The 25,755-nt window shown below is 60.7% G+C and overlaps 1 protein-coding gene across 1 annotated transcript in view; it reads left to right on the top strand.

The window, feature by feature from the left end:
• HTT (huntingtin) overlaps window positions 1-25,755 on the top strand; it is a 111,941-nt gene extending 86,186 nt beyond the window's left edge. Inside the window, exons 43-67 of the mRNA XM_090267143.1 lie at window positions 1,457-1,636; window positions 1,757-1,933; window positions 2,222-2,298; window positions 3,365-3,503; window positions 4,396-4,518; window positions 5,997-6,210; window positions 6,575-6,720; window positions 8,153-8,330; window positions 8,973-9,068; window positions 10,701-10,888; window positions 11,226-11,352; window positions 13,078-13,178; window positions 14,055-14,209; window positions 14,520-14,659; window positions 15,859-15,941; window positions 17,280-17,416; window positions 17,539-17,668; window positions 19,407-19,562; window positions 21,506-21,696; window positions 21,914-22,028; window positions 22,118-22,331; window positions 22,547-22,652; window positions 23,825-23,987; window positions 24,150-24,310; window positions 25,146-25,755. Coding sequence (XP_090123269.1) covers window positions 1,457-1,636; window positions 1,757-1,933; window positions 2,222-2,298; window positions 3,365-3,503; window positions 4,396-4,518; window positions 5,997-6,210; window positions 6,575-6,720; window positions 8,153-8,330; window positions 8,973-9,068; window positions 10,701-10,888; window positions 11,226-11,352; window positions 13,078-13,178; window positions 14,055-14,209; window positions 14,520-14,659; window positions 15,859-15,941; window positions 17,280-17,416; window positions 17,539-17,668; window positions 19,407-19,562; window positions 21,506-21,696; window positions 21,914-22,028; window positions 22,118-22,331; window positions 22,547-22,652; window positions 23,825-23,987; window positions 24,150-24,310; window positions 25,146-25,359 — 3,711 coding nt within the window. The 3' untranslated portion in view covers window positions 25,360-25,755. The remainder of the gene's footprint in view (window positions 1-1,456; window positions 1,637-1,756; window positions 1,934-2,221; window positions 2,299-3,364; window positions 3,504-4,395; window positions 4,519-5,996; window positions 6,211-6,574; window positions 6,721-8,152; window positions 8,331-8,972; window positions 9,069-10,700; window positions 10,889-11,225; window positions 11,353-13,077; window positions 13,179-14,054; window positions 14,210-14,519; window positions 14,660-15,858; window positions 15,942-17,279; window positions 17,417-17,538; window positions 17,669-19,406; window positions 19,563-21,505; window positions 21,697-21,913; window positions 22,029-22,117; window positions 22,332-22,546; window positions 22,653-23,824; window positions 23,988-24,149; window positions 24,311-25,145) is intronic.

Here is a 25,755-nt window from a genome sequence, read left to right as displayed (position 1 = left end):
CGGGTCTTGAGGTGTGGGCTGGGTCTGCGGGAGGGTGCGCTGCTCCGTGCCTGTCGGAGGGCCGGGCGGGCGCCGCACAGGGGCAGCAGGGGGGTGATGACAACGAGGATGATGATGATGGTAACGACAGCGAGCTAGGCGTGCTGGCTGGGGGGCTGTGATTAACTCACTGTTTTAGCCTGTAGAGAAGGTGCTAGACGTTTATCGCTGCAATTTTTAAAAGATTCTGTTTTCATGCCATTCTTTTTTTAGAAAAATAACTTGAATTTCTGACCAGAAAACTGACATCACATGTTTAACATAGAAAGTTCCCAAAAACCAAATAAGTAAACAGAAGAAAATTTCCTGTCATTATATTACTCAAAAGAGATCCTTACGCTTGTTACATTTCTGTGAGGTTTCGTACCTTTTCCACACCGACAGGAAGCACAGGCGTGTCTTGGCACAGACGGGGTAGCGTGTCATTAACACTAGTGCACAGCAGCACCTGTTAAACATTCCAGGCGCGTTCTCATTGTAGGGTTTACTGTTGTGATAGCGGATTATTAATGTCATTTTTTACTTTACATTCTTTTTTTTTAAATATATTTTCTATTATTAGCTTTTATTATTATTAAATATTGTATTTATTTATTTTCAGAGCGAGGGGACGGGAGGGAGAAAGAGAAGGAAACATCACTGTGTGGTTGCCTCTCACGCACCCCGAACTGGGGACCTGACGTGCAACCAAGGCCTGTGCCCTCACTGGGAATTGAACCAGCGACACTTGGTTCACAGGCCGGTGCTCAGTCCACTGCGCCACAGCAGCCAGGGCTTTATGTTCTTAATGTTGAAACAGTTTTTCTGTATTGTCACACTCTGGGAAATAATATAATTATATAACGCATGTGTATTTCAAGATGGGTATTTATTTCCCTTCAAGAAACAAGAAATTGGTATGTGGGATCCATTCGTATTTGGATTCAGGAATTCGATTAAAACTGACAGTTATAGGGAATTCTCATTTCCCACTGACCTCCCACAAAATTGGAGACGCAGTAACTGGAGAACACCCTCAGTAGGCCAGGCTGAGGCTGGGGGAGAGCAGGGAGGCCGCGGAGGGGGGCGGCCCGGCTTCGGGCCTGTCCCCTACGAGGGCAGTGCTCACCGTTGGCGGCTGCTCTGGGTTTGTGCTGGGGTTACGCTGGCTGTGGCAGGTGCCCAGTGACTCCCCCACAGCCCTGGGACCCCCGGCAGGGCCTCCTTCGGAATGGTCCCAGCCACAGTGTGAGGTTAGAGGTGACAGGCCGTAAAGTGAGTTCCTGCCTTGTCGGTGGGTGATGGCGGACACTAGCTATTTTCAGTGAGGACTAGAATGAGGAATCTGCCTGCCCTTCACCCTCTGACCTCGCCTGCGGCTCCGAGGGCTGTTCCCTGCTGCCTGCTGGAGAGGGAGTCTTCCCATCCTTTTCCGCAGTGTCAGAACCTGCACGACTCCGAGCACTTGACGTGGCTCATCGTGAACCACATCCAGGACCTCATCAGCCTGTCCCACGAGCCCCCCGTGCAGGACTTCATCAGCGCGGTGCACCGGAACTCGGCCGCCAGCGGCCTGTTCATCCAGGCCATCCAGTCTCGCTGTGAAAACCTGTCCGCCGTGAGTCTCCCTGGCGCCGGCTGCTGTCAGTCCCAGCTTTCTGGGCCTGGGAAACAGAGTGTTGGGGTTTTATCTGCTGGGTCCAGCAGCAGAACCCTCTTTCCTTCTCTCCCACGCCAGCCCACTACTCTGAAGAAAACCCTTCAGTGCTTGGAAGGGATCCACCTCAGCCAGTCGGGCGCCGTGTTAACGCTGTATGTGGACAAGCTTTTGTGCACTCCGTTCCGTGTGCTGGCTCGCATGGTTGACACCCTTGCTTGTCGCCGGGTAGAAATGCTTTTGGCTGCAAACTTACAGGTACTGAACGAAACACTGACACTGATTTTTGTTGAAAACTGAGCAGGGCAAGCCACCCAGTGGGCTGGTGTTTCCTCCATAGGCATGTCCTTTGTACGGTCACCGAGAGGAACGTGTAACGTGTGTGAGTGCTCATCTGTGTGTCTGATACGGGTGCTTCCTCTCCCTCCTCCTAGTCTGCCTTTGCTACGACAGACGTCACATCAGTTTCTCCCGTGAGCGTGAGCACGAGGTCATTTTGGTCCCTCGTGTGTTGCAAAGCCCCTGATGTGTCCCTGTCCCCTTTAGACCAGCACGGCCCAGCTGCCAGTGGAGGAACTGAACAGAATCCAGGAGCACCTGCAGAGCAGCGGCCTCGCCCAGAGGTAACGCGGAGCCCACTGGTCCTTGCTTGAGTGCGAAGCCTCAGACTTACAAGGGAGCAGACTCGCAGGATGGGAGGGCGGCGTGCTCGGTGGATGGGCTTACTGCAGGGGCCTGCGCGGGGAGCCTTCCTGCCTTACGCGCGGTCAGGCCTCACTCCATTTCACGTCAAGGCCAGCGGCACGACCCGCCTGCCGCACCACTGTGGGCGCGCCGCGTGGTGCCCGGAGCCCCTGCTCGCCGTGCTGTGCCCCGCGGCAGCACACTCTGCCGGCTTTCCCTGGCAAGATCGGGCACGCACTCTGACCGCTGAGGAGCAGCTGTCGCCTCTGGAGGCCCTTACCCAGCTCTCGGTGCGCCTCGTGCTCACTCTGGTTCCTCTGTAGCCGCTCATCCCCTGCTTTGTTTGCAAAGACTTCAGAAGCCTGTACCAGAAGTTACGGCACCTGCTGTATAAGTGTGCGTGCGTTGCCGTGACCGCAAAGTAAATTAGGACAAGCTTTTACCTTATTCCCTCCCTGGGTGGGCGCCTCGGCCGTGGGCGTGCTGGTGGGAGGCGTCTTCAGTTGGGGAGGACGTGAACGGTGGGCAGGACCTGGCTTGGGGTGACTTGCCGGTGTGCCTGGCCGAGCTGTGCTGTAGTTTGCATGTCACTCTGTTAGTTGATGGTGGGTGGTCACACCGCTGTCACTTGACCCTGGGGTTAGCCCTCAGCCCAGCTGAGGAAGATGGTAAGTATCCTATACCAGAGGAGGTGGTTTTTCTGTGGAGGAAACGTAAATTGGCGTGAATTATGTCTCGTGAGGTACTTCATGCACATGGATTTTAGAACAAGCCGTCTGTTTTGCATTGATAAAGAATGCTTATGTTAGCCTCATGCAGTGCTGGAGTATAAATGAAATTCCTGAAAACTATTCACAGGGCATAAGCTATGGTTATTAAAAGTAGACGCGGGCCTGACTTTGCATCGTGACTTGGAAGTTGCTCAGCAGCCGCTCTGAGGCCTGTGTCAGTCACGTGGCGTCTCGCTGTGGAGCTGGGCTCTAACCCACGTGTGCTTGATTCCAGGCACCAGCGGCTCTACTCCCTGCTGGACCGGCTGCGTCTGGCCACTGCACCAGGGTCCCGCGGCCCTGCTCCTCCGGTCACGTCCCACCCGCTGGATGGGGATGGGCCCCTGGCACTCGAGACAGTGAGTCCAGACAAAGTAAGTGTCCGGCGCGTCCAGGTGTGGCGCACTGAGCGTGCAGCGGCCGTTCAAGCAGCGAGACCACGGCGCTTGGCGTGGCTCCGGAGGACCCCCAGCCTGGGCCGTCCCTGCCAGCCAAGCGCAGGGTCCACTCACTGGCCCGGTGCCTGAGGCCCCGCCCGGGTAGTCCGCAGGGCATGGCTGGGAAGGGAAGCACTGATGGGACGCTGTGGCGGGGGCGTCAGGGGCGTCACTGGGAGGATCAGGAGGTGGGTGGCTGCCGCCGTGCACAGGCCTTTGAGCGCACGCCCCCTTGGCCTGTCCCCCTGTCCTTACACCTGCTGAGCGCTGGCACATTGAGCCGCCGCCCCAAGGACCCTGGGAAGTTAGAGCCTCTTTGCTCATCCCTCGGAGCTGGCACCATTTGGGCCTTTGGTGCAGCCTTGGAGCTCTGCTTTCCTGGAGGGAGCTCAAAAACCAACAGCCCCAAATAGTGGAGCAAAAGCTCAGGCCTTTGCTTTCAGGTTCCATTTGTTAAGCATTTCTGCTGGGCTGGCCCTGGGGAAAGAGGAGCAAAGCTGCCACCCAGTAGCAGGTGAAGAGGGTGGGACACGGAAGGACTGCGGTCGTTAGTGCCGGTGCCACTTTGGGAGGACAGTGGGCTGTGCACCAGGTGAAAGGGAGAAGGAGCGGGGTCCAGAGAATGAAGCAAGTTCAAAGACAGGTCTTTGAAGGAGCTCTGTGGTTTGGGGAGCAGCCCGCATGGCCAGCCCGAGGCCATCGTTATGGTCCCGCATCCACGCTCCAGGGAGGCCCCGGTTCTCTGGTCTGGGGCAGGGGTGCAGACAGCACACTTCCAGTAGCACTGGGGCCTCACGGCAGGCCGTCACCAACCTTCTCTCCTTCCCAGGACTGGTACATACGCCTGGTCAAGTCCCAGTGCTGGACGAGGTCCGACTCTGCGCTGCTGGAGGGGGCAGAGCTGGTGAATCGGATCCCCGCAGGTGACATGAGTGCATTCATGATGAACCCGGTACGGTGGGGAGCAGCGGCCGCGGGGCAGCCCTACCTCTGTGCTGTTGCTTAGACTTGCCCGATTGCTTTCGTCATCCCGCAGCTGCGCCCCTGTCCGCCTCGGGGTACGGGCCTGAGGCCCAGGCAGGACGGGACGTTAGACCCCAGCAGGAGGCAGTTTGTGTTCAGTTCAGACGGCTCTCGTACACCACGGGCCACTGCCCTTGCTCGTTGTCGCGGGCGTGCGGGGGGCGGGGCGGGGCGCCACTGTGTGTGACTGAGCGCGCTCACGGTGCTCTGGGGATGGGCCTTGAGTTAGGCACCCCCACACACATGCAGCGAGGCCCCCCTACTTCCTCACTGGGTGTCGCGGGTCACCCACCCGCACTCGGGATGCTGTGCACAGTTGGCCCAGGACGCCCTGGCCGAGCTCCTGTGTCCCCGTGCTCTGCGCTCAGGTGGCCCTGGGAGGAGCGCAGCCCCCTTAGCTCCGTCATCCCACCTGGCTCCTCCTCAGACCCACTGCACTGAGCAGTCAGCCCAGCCCCAGGTGCTTCGCCGCTGCCTTGAGATGTACCCTGTGGGACTGAAGGAGCAGCAGGGACAGGGACGGACGGGGGGTGGCAGCAAGGTGGCTGCATTGGGGGCGATGCAGGCTGGGCCAGGTGCAGGTGGAGAACATGTCCCCAAGTGCTCGTTCCCCATCAGTTCCAAAATAAGAGCTACACTGGAAAAACAAAAGGAAAAAACAGAACTGGCTCCAAATAAGTTGGCTAATAAAGTCATTTTAAAGTCCATTCAGTGAGAGCTGATTTGCTAAATAATCTGTTTTTTAATGACCAATTTATGGAATTTAACCAAATTCGGGAATTGGACCTGGAACAGCTCTAACAGTTCAGTTTTGGTCACTGATGATGACATGCGCGTTTCTGAATATTAACGCGGGAGTGACGTTCTGCCTGAAAACTGCCCAGAAAAACCCTTAAGTGGTTTTTAAAAATAATACAAATAATTGTAATACAAATAATATAAATAATTATTTTGGCAAAATAATGCAGATTGCACCGTGATATAGAGTGTATTTTTCCATGTAGCGTTTATATGGTACTTTGACTTATTTCAGATGCTTTTGAACGTAACCTACTTTTTTCAGACGTTGGTAATGTCAGGGTGTTTCACCGGTTTCTTGGGTGGCACATCAGCTTAGTTTTGTATTTTTGTCAGTTAGAGGTTTGTCATGTTAAATCTGATTTCAAACAAATTTGAAGGCATAATAAAATGAAAATATTTCTTCAAATTTAAAGCACCCGAAGAGACCAGAAACACTTCTCTGAGCATCTGCTTAACCGAGCTGTTCACTGGTTTGTAAGAGAAGGAGAGTGTTCTTCACAGTGTTTTTGGTCTCTTATCTCAGACACACTGCACGACCCTCCCCTTTGTCTTCCTTGCCTGACCGAAAGCGTGTCATTGCTGTCGAACCTTTCACGCCTTGTGCAGGAGTTCAACGTCAGCCTGTTAGCCCCGTGCCTGGGCCTAGGCGCGCGCGAGATATTTGAAGGCCAGAAGAGCCCCCTCTTTGAGGCAGCCCGTGTGGCAACTCTGGACCGTGTGGCCGGCGTGGTTCAGCAGCTCCCTGCTGTGCATCAAGTTTTCCAGCCCCTCCTGCAAGCGGAGCCCACGGCCTACTGGAGCCGGCTGAGTGAGCTGTTTGGTAATGGAAATAAAACATCTCTTACTGTCAGAAGTGCTGCAGAGTAAACCTGCGGTAAATGCTGCTGCTCCAATGCATTGAGACCGTTCACATAAGTCACTGAGGAACGGTGCTGGGGTCCCCAGCTCCACGTGGCTTTTGGTGTGTTGTCCACTTTGCCGTTCATTGGCCCAGCCCGGGCTCTGAGCCCTGGCAGCACGCTGGGACCACCCTGAGGATGCGGGTCCTACAGTGCACGCGCAGATCAGGGGGTGGGGTGCGGATGTGCTCCCGGGGACCCATGTCTCAGAGGGTTGCCGACTGCCTCTCAGAGGTCACAAGCCGCCGCCAGAGTTCCGTCCCCAATGGGGAGCTTCTGTTGCAGGAGACGCCGTGTGGTACCGCTCCCTGCCCACGCTGGCCCGCGCCCTGGCCCAGTACCTGCTGCTGTTCCCCAGATTGCCCGGCCACCTGCACCTTCCTCCAGAGAAGGAGAAGGAGACTATGAAGTTTGTGGTCATGACCCTGGAGGTAAGAGGGCTCAGGAACTCGGGGTTCTTGTGTGCAGGGATGTGAGGCCGGCCCTGGCACTGACGGGGCGGTTTGGCCTGGAGACCTGGAGCTGCGCACAGCCAGGTGCGCTCATTGGCGCCTTCCGACCATGCCCGCCTGCTGTCGGGTGCCCTGCGCACCCCTCACTGTCCTGACTGCTCCGCTGCCTCATGGCGTCGGTAGCAGCCTCCCTGCCCCCCAACCCTCCGAGCTGAGGAAGGGCGGCTCCCAAGAGCCAGGCCTGGGTTCAGGATTCCGCTCAAAAGCCCTCTCCCACCACCATAGCCGGGCCTCGCCCTGTCTGAGGAGCAGGCTCAGGGGAGAGGGCGTCAGTCGGGAAGGAGAAAGGAGGGTCGCGGAAGGCAGGGTGTGCATGAGGGGTGAGTGCAGGCCCTCCGTGGTCTCCGCGGGACAGCGGGGTTGGCACGTGCTCACGTGGGAACCGGCGCCCTTGATTTGACTGTGCCTTGGATTCTTAGCACAGACCATCTATTTATGCTTTTTTCCCCGGGAAAAGGAAGCACAAATGGAGTGTGCATCCTGCCCTTCACTACTAGAGAATTAATAACCTGGGAAATTTACTTGTTTCAAGTTGAACAGTAAACGTGGACTTCTTAGCCATGGGGAGTCAAACACTCTGTGTTAACACTTAAAATTTCCCCCAAATGTGTCTGTATTGTGAGTGCATCACCTTTCAGATGGCCTTGGGAAGTGGCCAGAGCCGAGCCGCGTTGCCGGCCTGAGCACAGGCAGGGTCAGGCTAGCCCCGCTGCGCTGCCACTGCCCGGCCGGGAGGTGCCGGGAGGCGCCGGGCGGCCTGTCGTTCGCGGGTCTGGAACGAGCTTTGACTTGAAGGCAGGCCGAGTCCTCTGGGTTTCAGTGTAGCGGGAAGGCTGGCAAGCATGCGGTTACTGTAGCGTGAGCACTGCCAGCTCTGCTCTGTGCCTGCCGTGCGCAGGAGGGGCTGCTCCCTGTGTCGCCTTCCCCGAGCCTCCCTGCAGCCTGCGCCATGGGCTCTGTGATTCCCGCTCTGCAGACGAGGGCAGGGCGGAGGGAGGCGCACCCAGCTGCGACGGAGCCTCTCTGGCACTTAAAGCCAAGGCGGGCTGTGTGCGGAACCCATGCTCTCAGATTCAGCCTCCTTGAGCACAGCAGAGGCGAGGCCAGGGCTGTGGGGGCCCCGAGGAAGGGCCTGGCAGGCGTGGGGCCACTCCCTGGTGGGGCACACGCAGCTGAAGGGACAAGGCGCGGCCAGGTCGCGGCGGGCGTTCCGGCGGAGAGGGCTCCCCGGGCCGTTTGGGGAGCAGGTGCTCAGGATTGAACAGGAAAGCATGGGGTGCCGGCCCCTCCCTGACGGCCCGCAGCAGGAAGGCCGCCGGGTCTCAGCCGGTGACGGGGACCTCCCCTGCAGGCGCTGTCATGGCAGCTGGTCCACGAGCACATCCCGCTGAGTGTGGACCTGCAGGCGGGCCTGGACTGCTGCTGCCTGGCCCTGCAGCTGCCCGGCCTCTGGGGCCTGCTGGCCTCCCCGGAGATGATGACCCATGTCTGCTCCCTCATCCACTGCGTCCGCTTCATCCTGGAAGCCAGTGAGTCCGTGACCTCGGCCGGTCCCTGTCCTCCGTCGCCCAGCCCAGCAGGCAGCTCCACAGATCCGCTCACGGGCGGTCATTGTGCGCTGAGGGGGGTGTTGGGGTGGAATAAAAACGCGCTCTTCTTTTCAAGGGACAGTGTCCTTGACAAGGGTCATTAACCGGATTTTTGAACAAAGTGACGTTATAGTTTACATGTCGGAAGGTGTTTTGAAGTTCTGTGTTTTTAAATTAAGCATCATAAAGTGGTATTTTGAAGTTTCAGTGTTTAAATTGTTTCCGTCTATGCGTTTGCAGTCAGTTTGCAAATGAAGGTCCAGGGAGTCCTTCCCTCAGGCCAGACTCCCCAGCAGCAGGTGCCACCCGTGGCCGAGGAGCCCGTCAGCACGGGGGCAGCAGGCAGTGGGAGGGCCTGGAGGTCGGGACCAGGGAGCCCAGCCCCTCGTGCATTTCAGGTCGGCCGAGACGTCCGTCCCTACGTCTGGTGTTCTCTAAAGCTGCCCGCCGGTGGTGCTGGGATGCCTAGGCCTCGTTTGACAGTCTGTCCCTGGGGCGTGGGGTGAAGCTGCGTGACGGTGAAATTGGAATAGAAAGGAATGGTAAGTGGTTGTTGGAAACGCTTCTGTATGTTCACTTCAGTTGTGGTGCAGCCCGGGGACCAGCTTCTCAGTCCAGAAAGGAGGACGGACGCCCCAAAGGCCGCCAGAGAGGATGGAGTCGATGCCCACACGCAGAGTGAGTGTCGAGACCTGTGTCGGAGGGCTTGAAGTTCATTTACAGAAGAGGCATTTGTAGTGGTAAACGTGAGCCCTTGAAGGCCGACGTAGCTGTGTATCCTGTGGCTCATCCCAACATGGAGGGGCGCGGGGGACCTGGCACTGCACCTGCTCCTTCCTGCACCCCCTTCCTCGGGCTCACGGCCACTTCCCCTCCCAACTCAGCAGGGGCGTCACGCTCCCGGGGAGGGCGTCCGCCCCTGCATCCGCTCCGCCATTCCGGCACTAGGCTCTCTGTGCACCTACGGCCTTCTCACGTCCCTCACCTGTGCTCTGGCCCCTTGAGGGCAGGGAGCGTGTTTCCCTCCTCTGTTCTCAGTGTTGAAAGCGACCAGCAGGTGTTTGTCGAGTGATGAGTGAACAAACGGAATGCTCAGGCACTTGTAGTTTGGGGAGATGCCCCCCTGAACGTTCGGTAACCTGAGTGTCTGTCTCAGCCGCCTATTTTTGTGGGTTCCTAAGTGAAAATTCCTGCTCTTCCTGCAGAAACAAAGTCCACGTCCCGTTCACTTGGGCACGTACCTCTGGTTTTCACGTACTTTCTCTTGGTTCAGGTGTTTCGCTCTGAAGATGGTGGCCAGGCAGGGTGGGAGGGAGGCTTCTTGGCTGGGTGACATCCTGTTACCAGCGCCTCCAGGCTCTGGGGCCATGGCAGCCCTTCCCCGGAGGGTCTCCTGGATGCCCAGCTGCACCCTGTCCCCCAGTGGCTCTGGGCTGTGTCTCCTGGCGATGCTTGCCGGAAATACTGGAGTCTTTTCCATGCCCCATTGATTTAAGAAGTCACTTTTTTCATAGCTACCACATGAATGCTTTGTGTCTTTTTTTTCTTTCTTTTTGCCAGCTTTTGTGCAATCCCCGGTAATGATGGAGTTTTCTGTTGTTAGTGCTGAGCATAGTGCTTTTGCTTCTGGGGATCCGCTCCAGGCTTTGTGATTGCATAGCGTCCAGAGCAGTGGTGTCTCCTTACGCGGCCGAGCTGGTCTCGGAGCTGATCGCAAAGCTGTGGCTCCCCAGCCCTTCCTTGTGGTTTCACACGGGTGCCTGCGGGCCTCAGCACCGTGCTCGGCTGCTTTCCAGCTGCGCGGCCTCAGCAAGTTCCTTGTCCTGCGGGAGGGCACGGACAGTGCTGCCCTCACCGAGCTCGTGCGCGGGGAAGCCGAGACCTCGGCACGCCCCTGCATGAGTGCCAGGCTCACTCCCGGCGCCCAGCGCACGTTCTTGTGACTTTAGTTCACGTGTGAATTTCCGTTGCTCTGACGACGACTCCAGCCCGAGCAGGGTTAACAGGGCTGTGCTCACCCTCCTCGGCCCCGTCAGGCCGGTGTGTTTCCTCTTGGCCAGAGAAGCAGCTTCTTGATCACCTCCACAGGCCGGCGCCCCTACGGGACAGTCCAGTTCGTTGGCTCTCTTGCGTGGGGTTGGACTCCTCGAGTCCAGCCAGAGTCCCTCTCCGTGTGAGGAAGTTGCCTCCCCTGTCGACTCTCACGGAGCATGGGAAGCACTCACACAGCCCTGAGCGTGGATCGACGCACTGCGCCTTCTGCGCTGGGAGGGCATGTGCTCTGACCGCTCAACCACGGTGCTTGTCTAGGCCCTGAGTGCGTCGCGGCAGCCTGCAGGATGGTGGCCGAGATGGTGGAGTCTCTGCCCTCCGTGCTGGCCTTGGGGCACACGAGGAACAGCAACACCCCTGCGTTCCTCACCCCGGTGCTCAGGAACACGGTCATCAGCCTGGCCCGCCTGCCCCTCGTCAACAGCTACACGCGCGTGCCCCCCCTGGTGAGTCAGGTCGTGTTTCTGGCCTGGGACTCCGGGTGGCTGCGAACGCAGGCTTGGGTGCCGCCTTGCCCCCGTGGCCAGGGTGCTGCATGGAGTCCGCCGCCTGCCTGGCTTCCTCGGGCCCGGTGTACAGCTGGGGTTGGCAGAAGTGCTGGCTTTTCCAAAGCGGGGTGACGGGGACACGCCAGCACAGACCACCAGTATATGAGCTCAGCGGGGTCCTTCCTCACCGGGTGGTGGCCACGTTCCTGCAGAAGGGTGCGCTCCAGGGCTGGCCATGGCAGGAAGGGCTCAGGGGTCTGGCGCTCAGCGGCTTCATTTCTTTCCTTCCTCTCAGGTCTGGAGACTCGGGTGGTCGCCGACGCCGGGAGGGGACTTTGGCACGGCCTTCCCCGAGATCCCTGTGGAGTTCCTCCAGGAAAAGGAAGTCTTCAAAGAGTTCATCTTCCGCATCAACACGCTAGGTAGTCTGGACTCCTTCTTGGGGGCTGGCACCGCAGCAGCTTCGGGGGGCCCGGCTCCGCTCCTCTCCTCCCACAAAAGAGCTGGAGTGTGACCTGCTTACGGGAGTGCATACAAAGGGAGAGATGCCACCTGGGTTTGCGTGTGTGACACGGTTTGATCCCCAGTGGTCACGTCTCAGGCTTGTTGGAAGTCGGGGAGGGTGCCCCGGGAACTGGTGACGTGAGGCCGAGTCTGGCTTCGTGGGGGGCACCCCCGCCTGGCAGCGGCAGCAGCTGTGTCTGTGGGTTTTCTTGGGATCAGTGATGCCATCGCCGTGTGTGAGGCGCCCGACGGGGGCGAGGGAGCCGGCCTGTGGAGGCGGGGGTGGGGGGTGGGCTGCGACTGCAGATGAGAGCACTGGGCTCCGGGAGGGCCGGCCAGTCGGCCGCCAGGCCCCAGCGCTGCCGTCTGCCAGACGGGCCCTGCCTGCTCCGGGGAACCACTGCCCAGCTACAGACTCTCGGCCGCGCCTGCGCACAGGGCACAGCTGCCTTCCTGCCGGGGCCCCTCTGCTCTCTGCAGCACAGTGGGCGTGGCTTCCTCCTGTCCCGTTCACGCTGCAGTGTGATGTGGGGGGTGGGGGGAGGGTAGGCAGCCGACCCTGCAGGGCGTTCGGGCCTTGTGTCTCGGGCGCCCACTCCCCGCCCCTGCCATGCCCTCCACTCTTGGGCTTCTGCAGGTGTGGCGCCCCCTGTGACCCTGGAGGTTCAGGCAGCACACGCCTTGTTGCCTCTGCCTTTCCCTTCAGTCCCCGGGACTGTCCAGAGGTCCAAGATGCACCTGAGTAGCAGCCCGAGGCCGGCTGCCTTGGGTGGTTTTCCGTCCTCTTCTGTGAGACTTGCCACCAGGCAGCCCCAGGCTCCCCACTCTCCCCACCCCCGCCAGCCCCTCCTTCCAGAGCTGTCCTTGTGTGTGAATTGTCAGCTGGACAGGGGACCCGCGGCAGGTCTACGATCTTGTCCTGCTGTTTGCCTTGGCTGTTGCCTGCTTGCTCTTTTCCCTGTGTAAATCCCGGTGCGTGTCTGCTCCTGTGTTTACCCAGGTGTGTGGGTCTAACCCATGCCTTAGTCTGTTGATCTCCCTACATCCAGTTTAGCAAGGAGACCCTGCCACCTCTGGGTGAGGAGTCGGGCGTGGAGCACAGCCCTCAGGCGTAGCTGCTCCTCCTGCAGTGCCTGCAATGCAGACGCCCGGAGGGCCCGTCCCACAGCCCTCGCCTGGGGCTCGCGTGTGCCTGGCTAGTTTGCACTCCTTTCTGATCCATGTTAGACAGCGTCCACGTTTTATTTCCACAGACTCTTTGAGGCAAAGTTCACGCTCACACACATGAACACTCAGTGTGGCAGGTCCTGGCCTACAGTGCAGGCAGAGGGCACCCAGGAGCTTGGTCCATGGCTGCCCTTTCTGACCCCGTTCTGCTCAGCCTTACTGACTAGGCAGGGGTCAAGGGTCACCCCTCCTCCCGGCTGCCTAGGCTGAAGTTGGACATGTGTGCTTCGGTGTCCTGGCACAGGAGCTTCCAGTGTCGCTGCACCACAGACCTGTCCTGAGGGTGGAGGGAGCTGTTGTATGTGACCCTGGGACACTGCCTGTACCAGTTAGAGCTGGTGACCCACCTGTCCCATCGTGTCGAAAAGCTTGAGGAACGAGTGACCCTCTGTCTCATGTAACATTTGTGTTCATAGGGTGGACCAGCCGTACCCAGTTTGAGGAAACGTGGGCCACCCTTCTTGGTGTCCTGGTGACTCAGCCCCTCGTGATGGAGCAGGAGGAGAGCCCACCGGAAGTGAGGTCACACGCAGACCCGCATGTCTGCTGGCTGGCGCAGGACAGCTGTGGCAGCTTATGGATTGGTCGTGGTGGGCAGAGGGGGGCAGCTCGCTCAGTTCTTCTGTCTCACCTTAAGAGACAGAAGAGTCATCAGACCATGTCTGGACTGATGTTCCAGAGCAGGAGCAAAGCTCCCCAAGGTGGGGTGTCCTGCATAGACCCCACGGCTGGGGTATGTTTCATCCCAGTGGCTCCACGTCAGGGACCAGGAGGAGTCCGCAGAGGGTGGCCCCGCAATGTGCAGAATGAGAGGCGCTTTTTGGAGGCCGGGCATAGGCACCTGCGTTCTTCTGTTTTAATTGTCTTTGTTTTGCAAAGATGTCACCAGGCTTCTTGGAGTATTTACTGTATTAATATAACATTAGATGCCAATATTAGGTAAGGCAAAGCTGGAGATACTAAAAATTAAAAGTCACAGGACATAAGTCCTTAATTCTGGTGGGAGGTGCAGCCGACTTGCAGAAGGGACAGCCAGAGTGCATGGATGTCAGAACCATCTACGTAGTCCGTAAATTCCCGCATGGAAACTGTCAGGTTGTCACGTGCGAAGTCCCTAACACTGCTGAGGAGATCTAAGTAATTCTTACTGGAGGGTTGTGCCGTGGGGGACCTTGCTCTGCTTCAGGTCACAGTGTGTGCAGGCTGCGGTGGGTGTGGGCGGGTGCAGCAGGACCCCGGCTGGGAATTCTCATCCCTCTGTGGCGCTCAGGGCTCTGCCCCACAGGCCACGTGGTCTGAGAGCCAAGGACTCTGGAGTCTGCGTGCAGGGGTCACAGGTGGTGGCTCGTGTCTGGCTGCTTGTGACTTGGTTGTGTGCCGGCTGTCTGTGTAGGAGGACACGGAGAGGACCCAGATCAACGTCCTGGCCGTGCAGGCAATCACCTCCCTGGTGCTGAGCGCGATGGCTGTGCCCGTGGCTGGCAACCCGGCTGTAAGCTGCTTGGAGCAGCAGCCCCGGAACAAGCCCCTGAAAGCTCTCGACACGAGGTTTGCCTGAGGGCCCACTGTCTCCAGGGCTTAGCCGTGGGGGGCCCTGCGCGGCCACCCGCAGCTTCACCTGGGCCCTGTCCTTGGTTGCTGAAATTAAACAGAGAAACGTCACACGTGTTGCCTTGGGGCCAGGGGTGCGGTCCAAAAGGGGTGCGTGACGAGCAACTATGAAAGTGAGAGGAGGAGGCACGGGGTCGCGCAGCCCTGCAGAGCAGGGGTCGGTGTGCTAGCAGAGTGCATGCGGGCACGGGTCCTCGGGTCGTGTGGGCGCCTCTCCCCAAATCCTGAACCTGTGTCCTGATGTTAGGTTCGGGAGGAAGCTGAGCGTGATCAGAGGAATTGTAGAGCAGGAAATCCAAGCAATGGTTTCGAAGCGAGAGAACATCGCCACCCATCATCTATACCAGGCGTGGGACCCCGTCCCGTCTCTGTCTCCGGCGACTACAGGTACCCCGGGGCGGGGCCATGTGTCTTTGGCCAGAGTGAGTGGGGCCAGCAGGCTGACAGCAGCAGTCAGCACAAGACCCAGTTCCGGTTATGTTTGGAGGCTGTTTACTTGGTGTGGGGAGTTTTAACCTTTCACTTCACGGCACACGGAAACTACTAAAATTCTGCGGCACACCAGTGATGTGCTTTTTGCCGATCTGCCGAACGAAGTAGATATAGTTTTGACTCAGTCACACCAGACGGCTTGCTGGTGCTTGCTGCTGTCACTTTTATTTGACCGCCTAAGGGAAACAAGGTCCGGGCCCCGACTGAATGCTCAGGTACCGCGTGCTGTAAAAATTCTTGTGACGCACCAGCTGACAGTCGCTGACGTAACGTGCTGCCCTCGTTCATTTAAATCCGAGTGTCCCTCAGGACCGAGGCGCCTGGGCGTGCGTGTAAGCTCGGGGTCCCATGGGTCGGGTGGGGGGCCCGCAGGCCGTGCGCCTGTCCATGATGGACACGGGAGTCTGTCACCTGGCTTAAAAGAAGGGGTTGGTGTGGGTTTTTTCCTTCAATGCACGTATTTTGTAAACAAGTGGGATTTTAGGCTGTAGCTGTTGTGATCCCTTAGGTTTTGGGGAGTTGTTAGGTCCCGCACGTGTCAGCACCCTGAAAGCCTCCACTGGACAAGGTTCCACATGGAAGTGCAGTGCACTGTGCTCCCCGAGACGCTTCCCGGGCCTCGGGTCGGGCAGTGTGTGAACCACGGCCGGTCGGGGAGATGAGCAGTGGCGTCGCTGTCACAGAGGAGAGGGGCAGACGAGCAGGAGCTCAAGGACGGCAGATGCTGCTGGGGCAGGGGTGACACCCGTCAGAAGGAAGTGCGGGCTCATCTGTCGTGGGCCTGGGGGTTATGGAAGGCCATGCGGGGTGTGGGGGCATTGGCCATGCTCTGGACAGCCTGGCGCCAAGGCAAGATCCTTGTCATCCAGGCCCCCAGCGGCGGGCCTGCTGCCTCACCTGCAGCTCCTGGCTCTTAAGCTTTTGCAGCTCAGCCCCAGCCGGTTCCCGTGAGAGTCAGAAGCTGGTGTGTCAGGGAGAAAAGGGGCCGAGCCCACAGCGCCTCGCTGCCCTGCCGCTCCAGGCTCCGCCCTGTGCCTCCCCGCCACGCTCAGGGCACCTGCGGCAGGTGGCTCTGACAGCCCTGTCGCCCGCAGGAGCCCTCATCAGCCACGACAAGCTTCTGCTGCAGACCAACGCCGAGCGGGAGCTGGGCAGCGTGGGCTACCAGCTGGGCCAGGTCAGTCCCCCACGCCCTGCCTCCCAGGCCTGCACTCCACGCTCTGCCGTCTGTCCGTAGACGTGGGCCGTGGCGCGCTTTCCGAAGCAAAGTTCAATGCATTTGAAATCAAGGGAAGCGTTACTTTTATTCATTTATTTACTCCAGGAAGGATGTAAGATACTCTCTGCATGGATGACGTAGATGTGCATAAAGGTGGCGCACTAGTCGAGTGAGACCTCGGGGGGGAAGCACGGGGCGGCAGGGCCGCACCCCCACTGCAGTGAGGCCAGCGCTGGGGGGCTGGTTACACAGCCCCACGTGGCTGGGCACCAGGCCCACAACCTGCGGTGGGGCGGGTCACTGAACGGCGCTCCACAGGAGGAGTGGGAGCGGTGAGGCAGGCGTGCGGCCCGAGGGTGGGGAGCGCTGGCCCCACGGCCGCCGTCTGCCCCCCCGAGCGCGCTGCTTGGTCAGCGAGCAGCTAATGCTGGGAGGTTCTCTCAGCTCCCGTTGCAGAAGAAACTGGTCAGAACGGCGCTCGGACACGTGTTAGTTCTCATGATGGCTTCCTCGGAGCTCAGGGCCACAGGCTCCGGGGGGCCTTCAGGGCCACACTGGGGTCCCAGTTGTCCTGTGCTTCCCTGCACAGCCCTCCTTGGTGACCAGGAAGCCACAGGCACCTTCAACGTTTCCCACCCAGGTAGTCAGAGGATGGGGAGTGTCCTGCCTGTGTCACTCGGCAGGAGGATCTGAGGCCCAGGCTGTGAGCAAGAAGCCTGGGGCTGCGGGTCCTTGTTCTGGGGCCCAGTGGCATTTGCCCAGCTGTGTCCTTCAGTGTCTGTGTCTCAGCTCGCTCCGGGCCTGAGGGCAGTGTCCTCGGGGCGGGAGCCCCCGCTGCCGGTGCAGAGCAAGCCTTGGGGCTGGCGTGGCCCACAGTGGCAGCGTGGCGTGTGCCGCGGGTTCTCCTGGGGCTTCCCAAAGCCCTCCTTCCCCGCCATCTCCTATCCATGGACCTCCCCTTTTGTTTGTAGGGGTGCTTTTCTCAGCAGGTCACTTGGAAAAGTGGGGTGCACCACGAGTGGCAGGCCGGGAGGCAAGTGGCTCCGCTCTCTGCCAGGTTCAGTCAGACGTCCCTGGAGCTGCCGTGTCCTCCCTGAGGCGCTTTCCTCCCCATCCTTTGCCGCTCCCCCCCCAGGCCTTGGAAGGCAGAGCTTTCAGAAGCACCCAGCCCGCCCCCAGTCTGGGCTCCCCCCGGACCCACTGGGTCTGCTCAGGGCCTGCTCAGTTCCCAGGACCCCAGGTCTCAGGGAGCCTGCTGCCTGCTCCTGAGCGTGACCTGGGTGTCCTCTGTTGAAGGTGTCCATCCACTCGGTGTGGCTGGGGAACAGCATCACACCCCTGCGAGAGGAGGAGTGGGACGAGGAGGAGGAGGAGGAGGAGGAGGCCGACGTCCCTGCGCCTTCGTCACCACCCATGTCTCCAGTCAACTCCAGGTCTCTGCCTGCCTGTGGTTGGAAGTGGTTTGACATTTACTAGTCATGTGATTGGTTTGGGTGCCTCTCGGGTGTCCCTCTCAGGCTGTGTGCGGGGGGTCACCCGATTCCACACTCTGCAGGAAGCACCGGGCTGGGGTCGACATCCACTCCTGCTCCCAGTTCTTGCTCGAGTTGTACAGTCGCTGGATCCTGCCGTCAAGTTCAGCCCGAAGGACCCCCGTCGTCCTCATCAGCGAAGTGGTTCGATCTGTAAGTTTCCCTTGGGTGCACGCAGTGCTTGTGCAGGAGAGTACGTGTGTATACACACACAGACACACACAGATCACCATCACTGCAGGAGTACACATGTGTGCACAGACACAGCTTACCATCACCACAGGAGTACACGCATGTGAACACCAGACAACACAGCTTACCATCTCTGCAGTACACGTGTGTACACAGACATAGCTTGCCATCTCTGCAGGAGTACATATGTGTGCGCACACAGAGACACATTTTACTATCTGCAGGAATATCCTTACCATCTCTGCAGGGGTACACATGTGTGTGCACACAGACAAGCACACACAGCCTACCGTCTCTGGCATGGGGCCTTGAGTGTGTTCCCACCTGTGAAGCAACGCCTGTTATTGACACTTGTGCAGTCCGTGGCGGGTGCCGGTCTCATTAGTGGGAGTGTCGTGGTGAGGTCACGCGGCCGTCAGCTCAGCAGGCTCCCCGCCCCCATCCAGGGGCAGGCCCACAGGGCCCCTGGGAGAGGCCCGCATCAGAGCTCTTGTCCTCAGAGTGTCAGCATTGTTGACGTTCGTGGGGACCCCAGAGAGCCTTGTAGGTGGGCGTGTGTTGGTGTTTGCAGTATTAGAAGCTAGATCTGAGAAGTTGTAAAAGCAGTTACTTACTGAACGCTGGCTTAGCGTCTCTGTCATCAGGCCACACGCGGCCCCCCTGAGGCCGACACCAGATCACCGGAAGCACCTGCCTTAGCTGCGCAGCAGGGCGTTGCCTTCTGGGAACCTCGGGACAGCGCTTCTTAGTAATGACAGATGCGGGCTTTTTTAAGCCTGGTTTTCTCAGTTCTTCCTTACAGGTTTTTTAATTGTTTCATATCTAGTCAAGTTGATATTTTTGAACAGCTCATCCTTTATTTTAACGAAAGTTTACAGTTTGGTATTTTCAAAAATGTCAAGGTGTAAGTACCATTAATAAAGGTCTTAAATTTTTAAGAAGTTACTTATTAATGTTTTAAAATAACAATAACGATAATTTTCATTTCCAAGTAATTTTTTAATTAGTGAGAAAAGCCTTATTTTACATTTTTTGCAAATCTCTTTAATGTCTGGCTTTTAGAGAACAGCAGGATTCTCAGGTCTGCTCTGCATTCAGTCTGTTGACGTCAGGTAACTTCTAGAAGAGAGCACCACACATTTGGACAAGAGCAGGAGTGGGAGGGAAATGAGGTTTGAGTGTTACTGTGGAGCTAGTGTCCCCTTGGGGAGCCCCGGCGTCCTGTGCGAGCGCACCTGTGGCCTCTGAGACGCGCTCCCAGAGCTCAGGGGCCTCCTCGCCTCACTGACGTCCTTTTTAGATTAACGGGAAGATCTGAATGTTAGCCCAACATTTTTGGAGAGGAAAAGAATCGCTGGCGAAGCGTTTATGTCTGAAACAATCCCTCTGTCCTGAGGCTTCGGGGAGCCTGGCGGCCGCGTGGGCAGGTCCTAGGGGTTTGTGAGGCAGCGGGCGTGGGGCTTGTCCGCGGTGGCAGCAGCGGGGGCGCAGCCGGCGGGCCGCTCGGCGCATGTGCAGGGCGGGCCAGACTGTCCTCAGGCCGCCCGTCACACTGCGTCGTGGGCCTCGGTGCTTGCCGACTTCTCTGAGCAGTCAGGGCTGTGTGAGTGCCCGGCATCTGCTGTCCCTTGGCTGAGAGACCGTGCATGGGGACCACGTGGCTCACCTTCCTGATCGCGGAACTCTTCCCCGTTCCCAGCTCCTCGTGGTCTCAGACTTGTTCACCGAACGCAGCCAGTTCGAGATGATGTATGTGACGCTGACCGAGCTGCGGAGGGTGCACCCTTCTGAAGACGAGATTCTCCTTCAGTACCTGGTGCCTGCCACCTGTAAGGCGGCCGCCGTCCTTGGAATGGTAAGTGTCATGGGGCGGCCCCGGCCTTGGGAGGCGCAGCCTGCATGTTCATAGCAGGCGCAGGGCGTCATGGTGCTCAGTCCCCTTCACGGCTCCTCCGGGGGGTGGCGTGAAGTGTCCTGTGTGGCGGCCCCGCCCGGGGCTCCCGGGCCGTTCTTTTGTTAGGTCGGGGAGGCGGCTCCTGCCCCAGGAGCTGCGTTTGCGGGCGGTGCGGCTCCCCACCCGCCCTCTGATGCACTGTAGGCCCCCTGCTTCCTGCCGACGGGGGCTCTCTCCTGGGGACGGCTCTGTCACAGCCCCCTGCATCCCCGCCTCCGAAGTGTGGGTGCTATGGTCTTTTTACCACAGAACAGACGGGCCTTCTCCTGAGTTCTCCTCATTGGGCTGTCGATCAGGGCTCCGCCATTTTCGGTGCGGGTCTCACCCCGCGGCGTCTGCTAGACAGGCGTCAGGAGACACGTGGGAGGCCCCAGAGCCTGTTACAGACTCGGCTCTGCCATTAGAGGGAAGTCCCTCCACTGCAGACTGCCCAGAACGGGCGCCCGCTTGCCCCGGCCGTGGCGTCAGCCCCCGCAGGGTCTGCCTGAGGGGAGGCCCTGTGTCCCGTGTGCCCGGAGGCCCAGGCCAGCCACACAGAACAGGGCAGAGCTGGGCGTGCGCCCAGGCTGGTGCCCAACTGCTCCCTCCCCATGGAATTGTTCCGCCCTGCGACCAGGGCGCCGGGGCAGGTGTCCCTGACCCTGGGAGGTGTTCTGCCCCGGTGCCACCCAGGGAGCAGGAGCAGCGGGGCCCTGGCTCCCTCCGCCAGCGCGGCTCTGCGCAGCCTGTGCCCTCTGCGTGCTGGAGGCGGTCCGTGCAGATGGGCTGGGAGGCCCCTGTGTCTCTGTGGGGCTTGGAGCAGAGCGCCGGGGGCCTCTCACGGCCCAGGTCCCCGAGGCACAGGTGGTGTCAGTGAATCAGACAAGAGACAGTGGCCCTTCAGTGCTGTGGCGCGCAGGGGCTTCTCAGGACCCGCCCTTGTACAGGGGGTGGCAGCAGCACCCCCTGCAGGCCCCTGTCCTGGGAGGGCGCAGCCCCCACACTGGCCTCTGCCCTGGTTCAGAGCTGGGCCCTAGAGGCTGGGGTGGCGGCAGCCAGGAGGTGCCTGGCAGTCTGGGTGCTGGCACACAGGGACACGTGGTCGGATGGCCTCCTGCTGCTGTAGAAGAGGGAGCGGGGGGTAGGGGGTGCATCTGCGAACCGTAGCTGCCCCCCACACCATGCCTTCTGTGGGGGTCGCCTCGTATGTGAAGAGACCGTGCTTACTGCTGAGATTCCTGTGGAGCTCCTTGGGTTTGGGGTGCTACGGGAAAGTGGGAACCATTTGTGTAGACAACGGCCGGGTCCCCAAGACCACCCCGGGTTCATGCTCGGAGCACCCACAGACGCACTGTATACACGGCTGTGACTTGCGTGTGACAGGACGCAAAGCAAAGCCCGGGCAGGGAGAGGGCGCCCGGGGCCCAGCGCAGAGGAGAGCAGGCCCAGCTCCCAGGACCCTCCTCCATTCCCACCCGTGCTGCGTGGTGACAGCACGTGGAGTGTGTCCCCCGGGGCGACCCCTAGAGACTCCGACCAGGGCGTTCACAGCGGCCGGGCCCACGGGCCCCTGCCTGGCTCGTCCCAAACTTCAGACGACCCCAGAGGGGGGTTGTCAGCAGAGGCCACACTGCTCGCCCAGACAGGCGGGTGCAAGGGCCGCTCGCACAGTGCAGACGCTGGGGACACCTGTGACGCCCAGGGTCACGACACCAGCCACGGGCAGCCCTGCACGTGGCCTCCGGGAGCTCGGCAGGCAGGCTGCAGTGACGACGCTCTTCTGCCCACTGTCTTCACCGAAGTGGGGGGTCAGCCCCTTTCTGGGCCTCACTGGGGTCTGGCCACCGCTTCTGCCCATCCCCTAGGACAAGGTGGTGGCAGAGCCGGTCAGCCGCTTGCTGGAGAGCACGCTCAGGAGCAGCCACCTGCCCAGCAGGACCGGGGCACTGCACGGCGTCCTCTACGTGCTGGAGTGCGACCTTCTGGATGAGACCGCCAAGCAGCTCGTCCCGGCCGTGTGTGACTACCTGCTCTGCGGCCTCAGAGGGGTGGCCCAGTGAGTGGGAGCCGGCAGGGTGGGGGTCCTCGCGCTGGCTGTGGCGACAGCGCTATTGCTCATTTCAAAGCGGACGCCAGACCCTGCCAGGTCACAGGCGGGCTCAGCGGGAAGCCCAGCGGGCAGCCTGCTCACGGGGACGGGGGCGAGTTCGCACGTGCGGGCCCCATGCGGTTGGCCTGCCGGGGCTGAGCCGGCTGTCGTCTGGCACCTGCAGCTGCGTGAGCGCTCACAGCCAGCAGCACGTGCTGGTGATGTGCGCCGCCGCCTTCTACCTGATGGAGGACTACCCGCTGGACGTGGGGCCCGAGTTCTGCGCGTCCGTCATACAGGTGTGCGCTGGGGGGGTGCGCCCGGGCCGAAGTGAGGTGACACGGGCGCAAGACAGCGCGGTGACTCGGGCGTTGTCCTCTCCGTTCAGCTGTGCGGGGTGATGCTGTCCGGCAGTGAGGAGGCCACCCCGTCCACCGTCTACCACTGCGTCCTGCGGGGCCTGGAGCGCCTGCTGCTGTCCGAGCAGCTGTCCCGGCTGGACGCGGAGTTCCTCGTCAAGCTCAGCGTGGACAGAGTAAACGTGCACAGCCCGCACCGCGCCATGGCGGCCCTGGGCCTGATGCTCACCTGCATGTACACGGGTGAGCGGCGCGCCGGGGGCTGCAGACGCTCCGGCACCGAGCGCCGGGCCGCAGGGCTGGGCGGGCGTCCGACGCGCCCGGGGCACAGGTCTGCAGGCTGACCTCTGCGCGCCTGGAGGCCGCCAAGGCGCCCTGACCTGCTTTCAGATGAACTGTGCGAGCTCAGGGCGCGTCGCCAAAGCCGTCCAGTAACAGTTCTGAACGGTCTGTCTCAGGGAAGGAGAAGGTCAGCCCGGGCAGGACCTCCGACCCCAGCCCCGCCACCCCCGACAGCGAGTCTGTGATCGTGGCCATGGAGCGCGTGTCTGTCCTTTTCGACAGGTAGGAAGGGATGCCCCGCCTTGGCCCAGAGCTGCCCCAAGCTGCAGTGGAGCGGCTGCCTTCTCACGGTGGCGTCTGCTGTCCTCTTGGCCACTGTTGCCCGCTCACACCCTGACCAGGCACAGCCTGGCACACAAGAGTGTGAAGGCAGGGCAGCACCCAGCTGCGTGGGTGTCGGGAGGAGCACCTCAGTGAGACGCGCAGTGGACTGGGCCAGGGGCCCTGAGCAGTGTCGAGAACGTCTGTCATCTAGCACACACGCCTCCACGGGGCTGAGCCCGCCGCCCCACCCTGTGCCGGTGGCAGGTCTGCTCCCCTCGCCCGTTTCCGAAAATGGGCCATGGGCCTCGTTGGGCTTCTCCTGCAGGACAAGACCCCGAGTTTTTCCCTGGCTCTCAGTCCAGGGGACATGATGTGTATGGCTGTGGGGAGGCCGGTGCTGCCTTACTCAGCCGGCACTCGGTCAGCGGGAAGCCATCTGGGTGTCCCTAAGGGCACGTGGATCCCGACGTCCCATGTCCACTCCGGGCCGAGGAGGTGCTCTGGGAAGTGAGGCAGTGCAGTCTGTGTCTACGCTGAAGACAAGCGTGCAGTTGGCACCCCCCTTCCGCCCATACTGGCCAAGCCCCGTGACAGCAGCAGAGGGCAGGGGCCATGTGCGGGCGCCCGTCTTCACGGGCTCCCACCCCAGCGCCACACAGCGACGCGTCCCAGCAGGTGCAGGGCAGGCGCTCAGCCTGGCCACTCCAGGTGGGACACTGGCTGGTGGAAGAGCAGCAGCCCGTGTTCTGGGTCCCTGCTGGCGCATGCAGGTGGCAGACCAGGCGCACCTTAAAGGAAGTGCAGGCCTCACGTGTACATGGCTTTTCTGTGTGCGCCACTCGGGTGGCCCGAGGGCTGTGTCCCAGTGAGGACAAAGTTCCCCACTGACCGCGGTGCTGCAGCGTGGGAACCCGGTGGGGACAGGCCATGGAGCCGTGGACGGGACAAAAGCAGGTCACAGGGATAGTGGTCCCATTGAGAGTCTTTAAATCTGCTGCAGCGTCACCACCCAGGCCATCCCTGCCACATACTGTACATGCCTGGCCATCTGCCTGGGGGTCAGTGGTGAGGTCCCAGCACGGTGGGGAGGCTGGGGGGGGGGGGGCCCTGACTGAGTCCCCTCCTTTTAGGATCAGGAAAGGATTTCCCTGTGAAGCCCGCGTTGTGGCGCGGATCCTCCCTCAGTTTTTAGACGACTTCTTCCCTCCCCAAGACGTCATGAACAAGGTCATCGGAGAGTTTCTGTCCAACCAGCAGCCCTACCCGCAGTTCATGGCCACCGTGGTGTACAAGGTGAGGGGTGGGGTGGGAAACCCGGGCGCCTCTGACCACAGGGTGTGCTGAGCTGCGGGTCTGCCGGCGCACCGGTCCCTCCCCCAGACACAGCAGTGCCGGTGTGTGGACGGGCTGTGCTCCCCCTGCCAGGCCTCCAGCCTGACGCTAAGGCCCCCTCAGGTTTTCCAGACCCTGCACGGCACGGGGCAGTCGTCCATGGTCCGGGACTGGGTCATGCTGTCCCTCTCCAACTTCACGCAGAGGAGCCCGGTTGCCATGGCCATGTGGAGCCTCTCCTGCTTCTTCGTCAGCGCGTCCACCAGCCCATGGGTCTCAGCAATGTATCCTTCCTGGGGTCCTGGGCCGGGCCAGGGGAGCGGCCACCCACCTGTCCTCTCAGCCTCCTGTCGAAGTCCAGGCTGCTGGTCTGCACCAGAGCTTTTAACTCTAACTCCTGCCGAAGCCCCGGGTGTCAGGGTGGTGTTCACCTTAAGCCCCAGGAGGGTGGAACGTAGACAAGGAAACAGAAAACAGCATGTAGACCACGCACATCGAGCAAGAGGGGCTGGGCGGGGGAGGGGCAGAGGTCACTGCCGGGCTCTGCGCAGTTGGGTCTGTCACTGGTGCTGCTTGTCGTCATCCTCTGTCACGGTGCCCTGTGTCATCCCCGTGCGTAAGGGCTCGAGAAAGATCCAGTTCCTCCCAAAACTGCTGGCAGCCACAAGAGGGAGCTCCCCAGAGCCTGTGGGCAGCCAGCTGTCCTGGCGCTGACGGCCTCGCCCAGCGTGCCTGGGCGGCCTGGGCAGGGTGGCCACGGCTCTGCACTCGGTCCGTGGGAGCAGGGGAGCTGGAGCACTGGCCACCATGCGTGCGGGGGGTCGGGCCAGGTGAGTGCTGCCAAGGGGAGCACCCTCCCTGTGGGGCTCCGGCCTCCACAGCCAACTCTGCCTGCCCACCCCACTCCGGCTCTGCTGGGAGCGCTGCCTTCCAGCCAGACAGGGGCCGTGCCTGGGAGCCATCGTGGACTCGGCTGCAGGAGCCGAGGTGGCAGGCGGCCGCTGCTGGCACGGCACAGGTCCGCTCCGTCTGCGTCGGTTGCTCCCGGGGCTCCCGGCCCGGCTGTAGGCGTGTGTCCGGCACCCGCACTGGCAGCCTTGCTCCTTAACGCCTCCGCAGCCTCCCGCACGTCATCAGCAGGATGGGCAGGCTGGAGCAGGTGGACGTGAACCTCTTCTGCCTGGTGGCCACGGACTTCTACAAACACCAGATCGAGGAGGAGCTGGACCGCCGGGCCTTCCAGTCTGTGTTCGAGGTGGTGGCCACGGCAGGAAACCCGTATCAGCGGTTGCTGGCCTGTTTGCGGAACGTCCACAAGGTCGCTGCGTGCTGAGCTCCGGGCGGCACCAGCAGAGTCGGACTCAGTCGGGCTGGCCTCCGGCAGCCACGCTGCTGCAGGGAGGCTGCGGGCAGGGAGTGCGGCCGTCGCGTGTGCGGTCGAGCCTGGGTCCTCACGGGGACCCTGCCAGGCAGCTGGTGTCGATGCCAGGAAGAGTGCGGCTTCCTCCTGCGGCCAGCGGGGCCTCGTGACCAGGCTGCGCTGCTCTGGCGTCTGGGACACGAGTCCTCTGCTCCGGCAGGTTGGCCCCTCGCCCCTCTGTGGCCTTGTAGGCACTGCTCCTGGCAGGGTGGGCGTGGGGGGCAGGAAGCATGAGGCCCACTTCCCTTCCTGTTTTCTTCTCAGGATTTAAAGCTTAATTCTATCAGTAAAGAGATTAATTTTAAGGTA

The sequence above is a fragment of the Furipterus horrens genome, unplaced genomic scaffold (assembly GCF_987537825.1).
Source record: "Furipterus horrens unplaced genomic scaffold, mFurHor1.1.pri manual_scaffold_2, whole genome shotgun sequence".
NCBI classification, from domain to species: Eukaryota; Metazoa; Chordata; class Mammalia; order Chiroptera; family Furipteridae; genus Furipterus; species Furipterus horrens.
The sequence above is the reverse complement of the archived record's forward strand: the minus strand, read 5'-3'. Positions and strand labels throughout refer to the sequence as shown.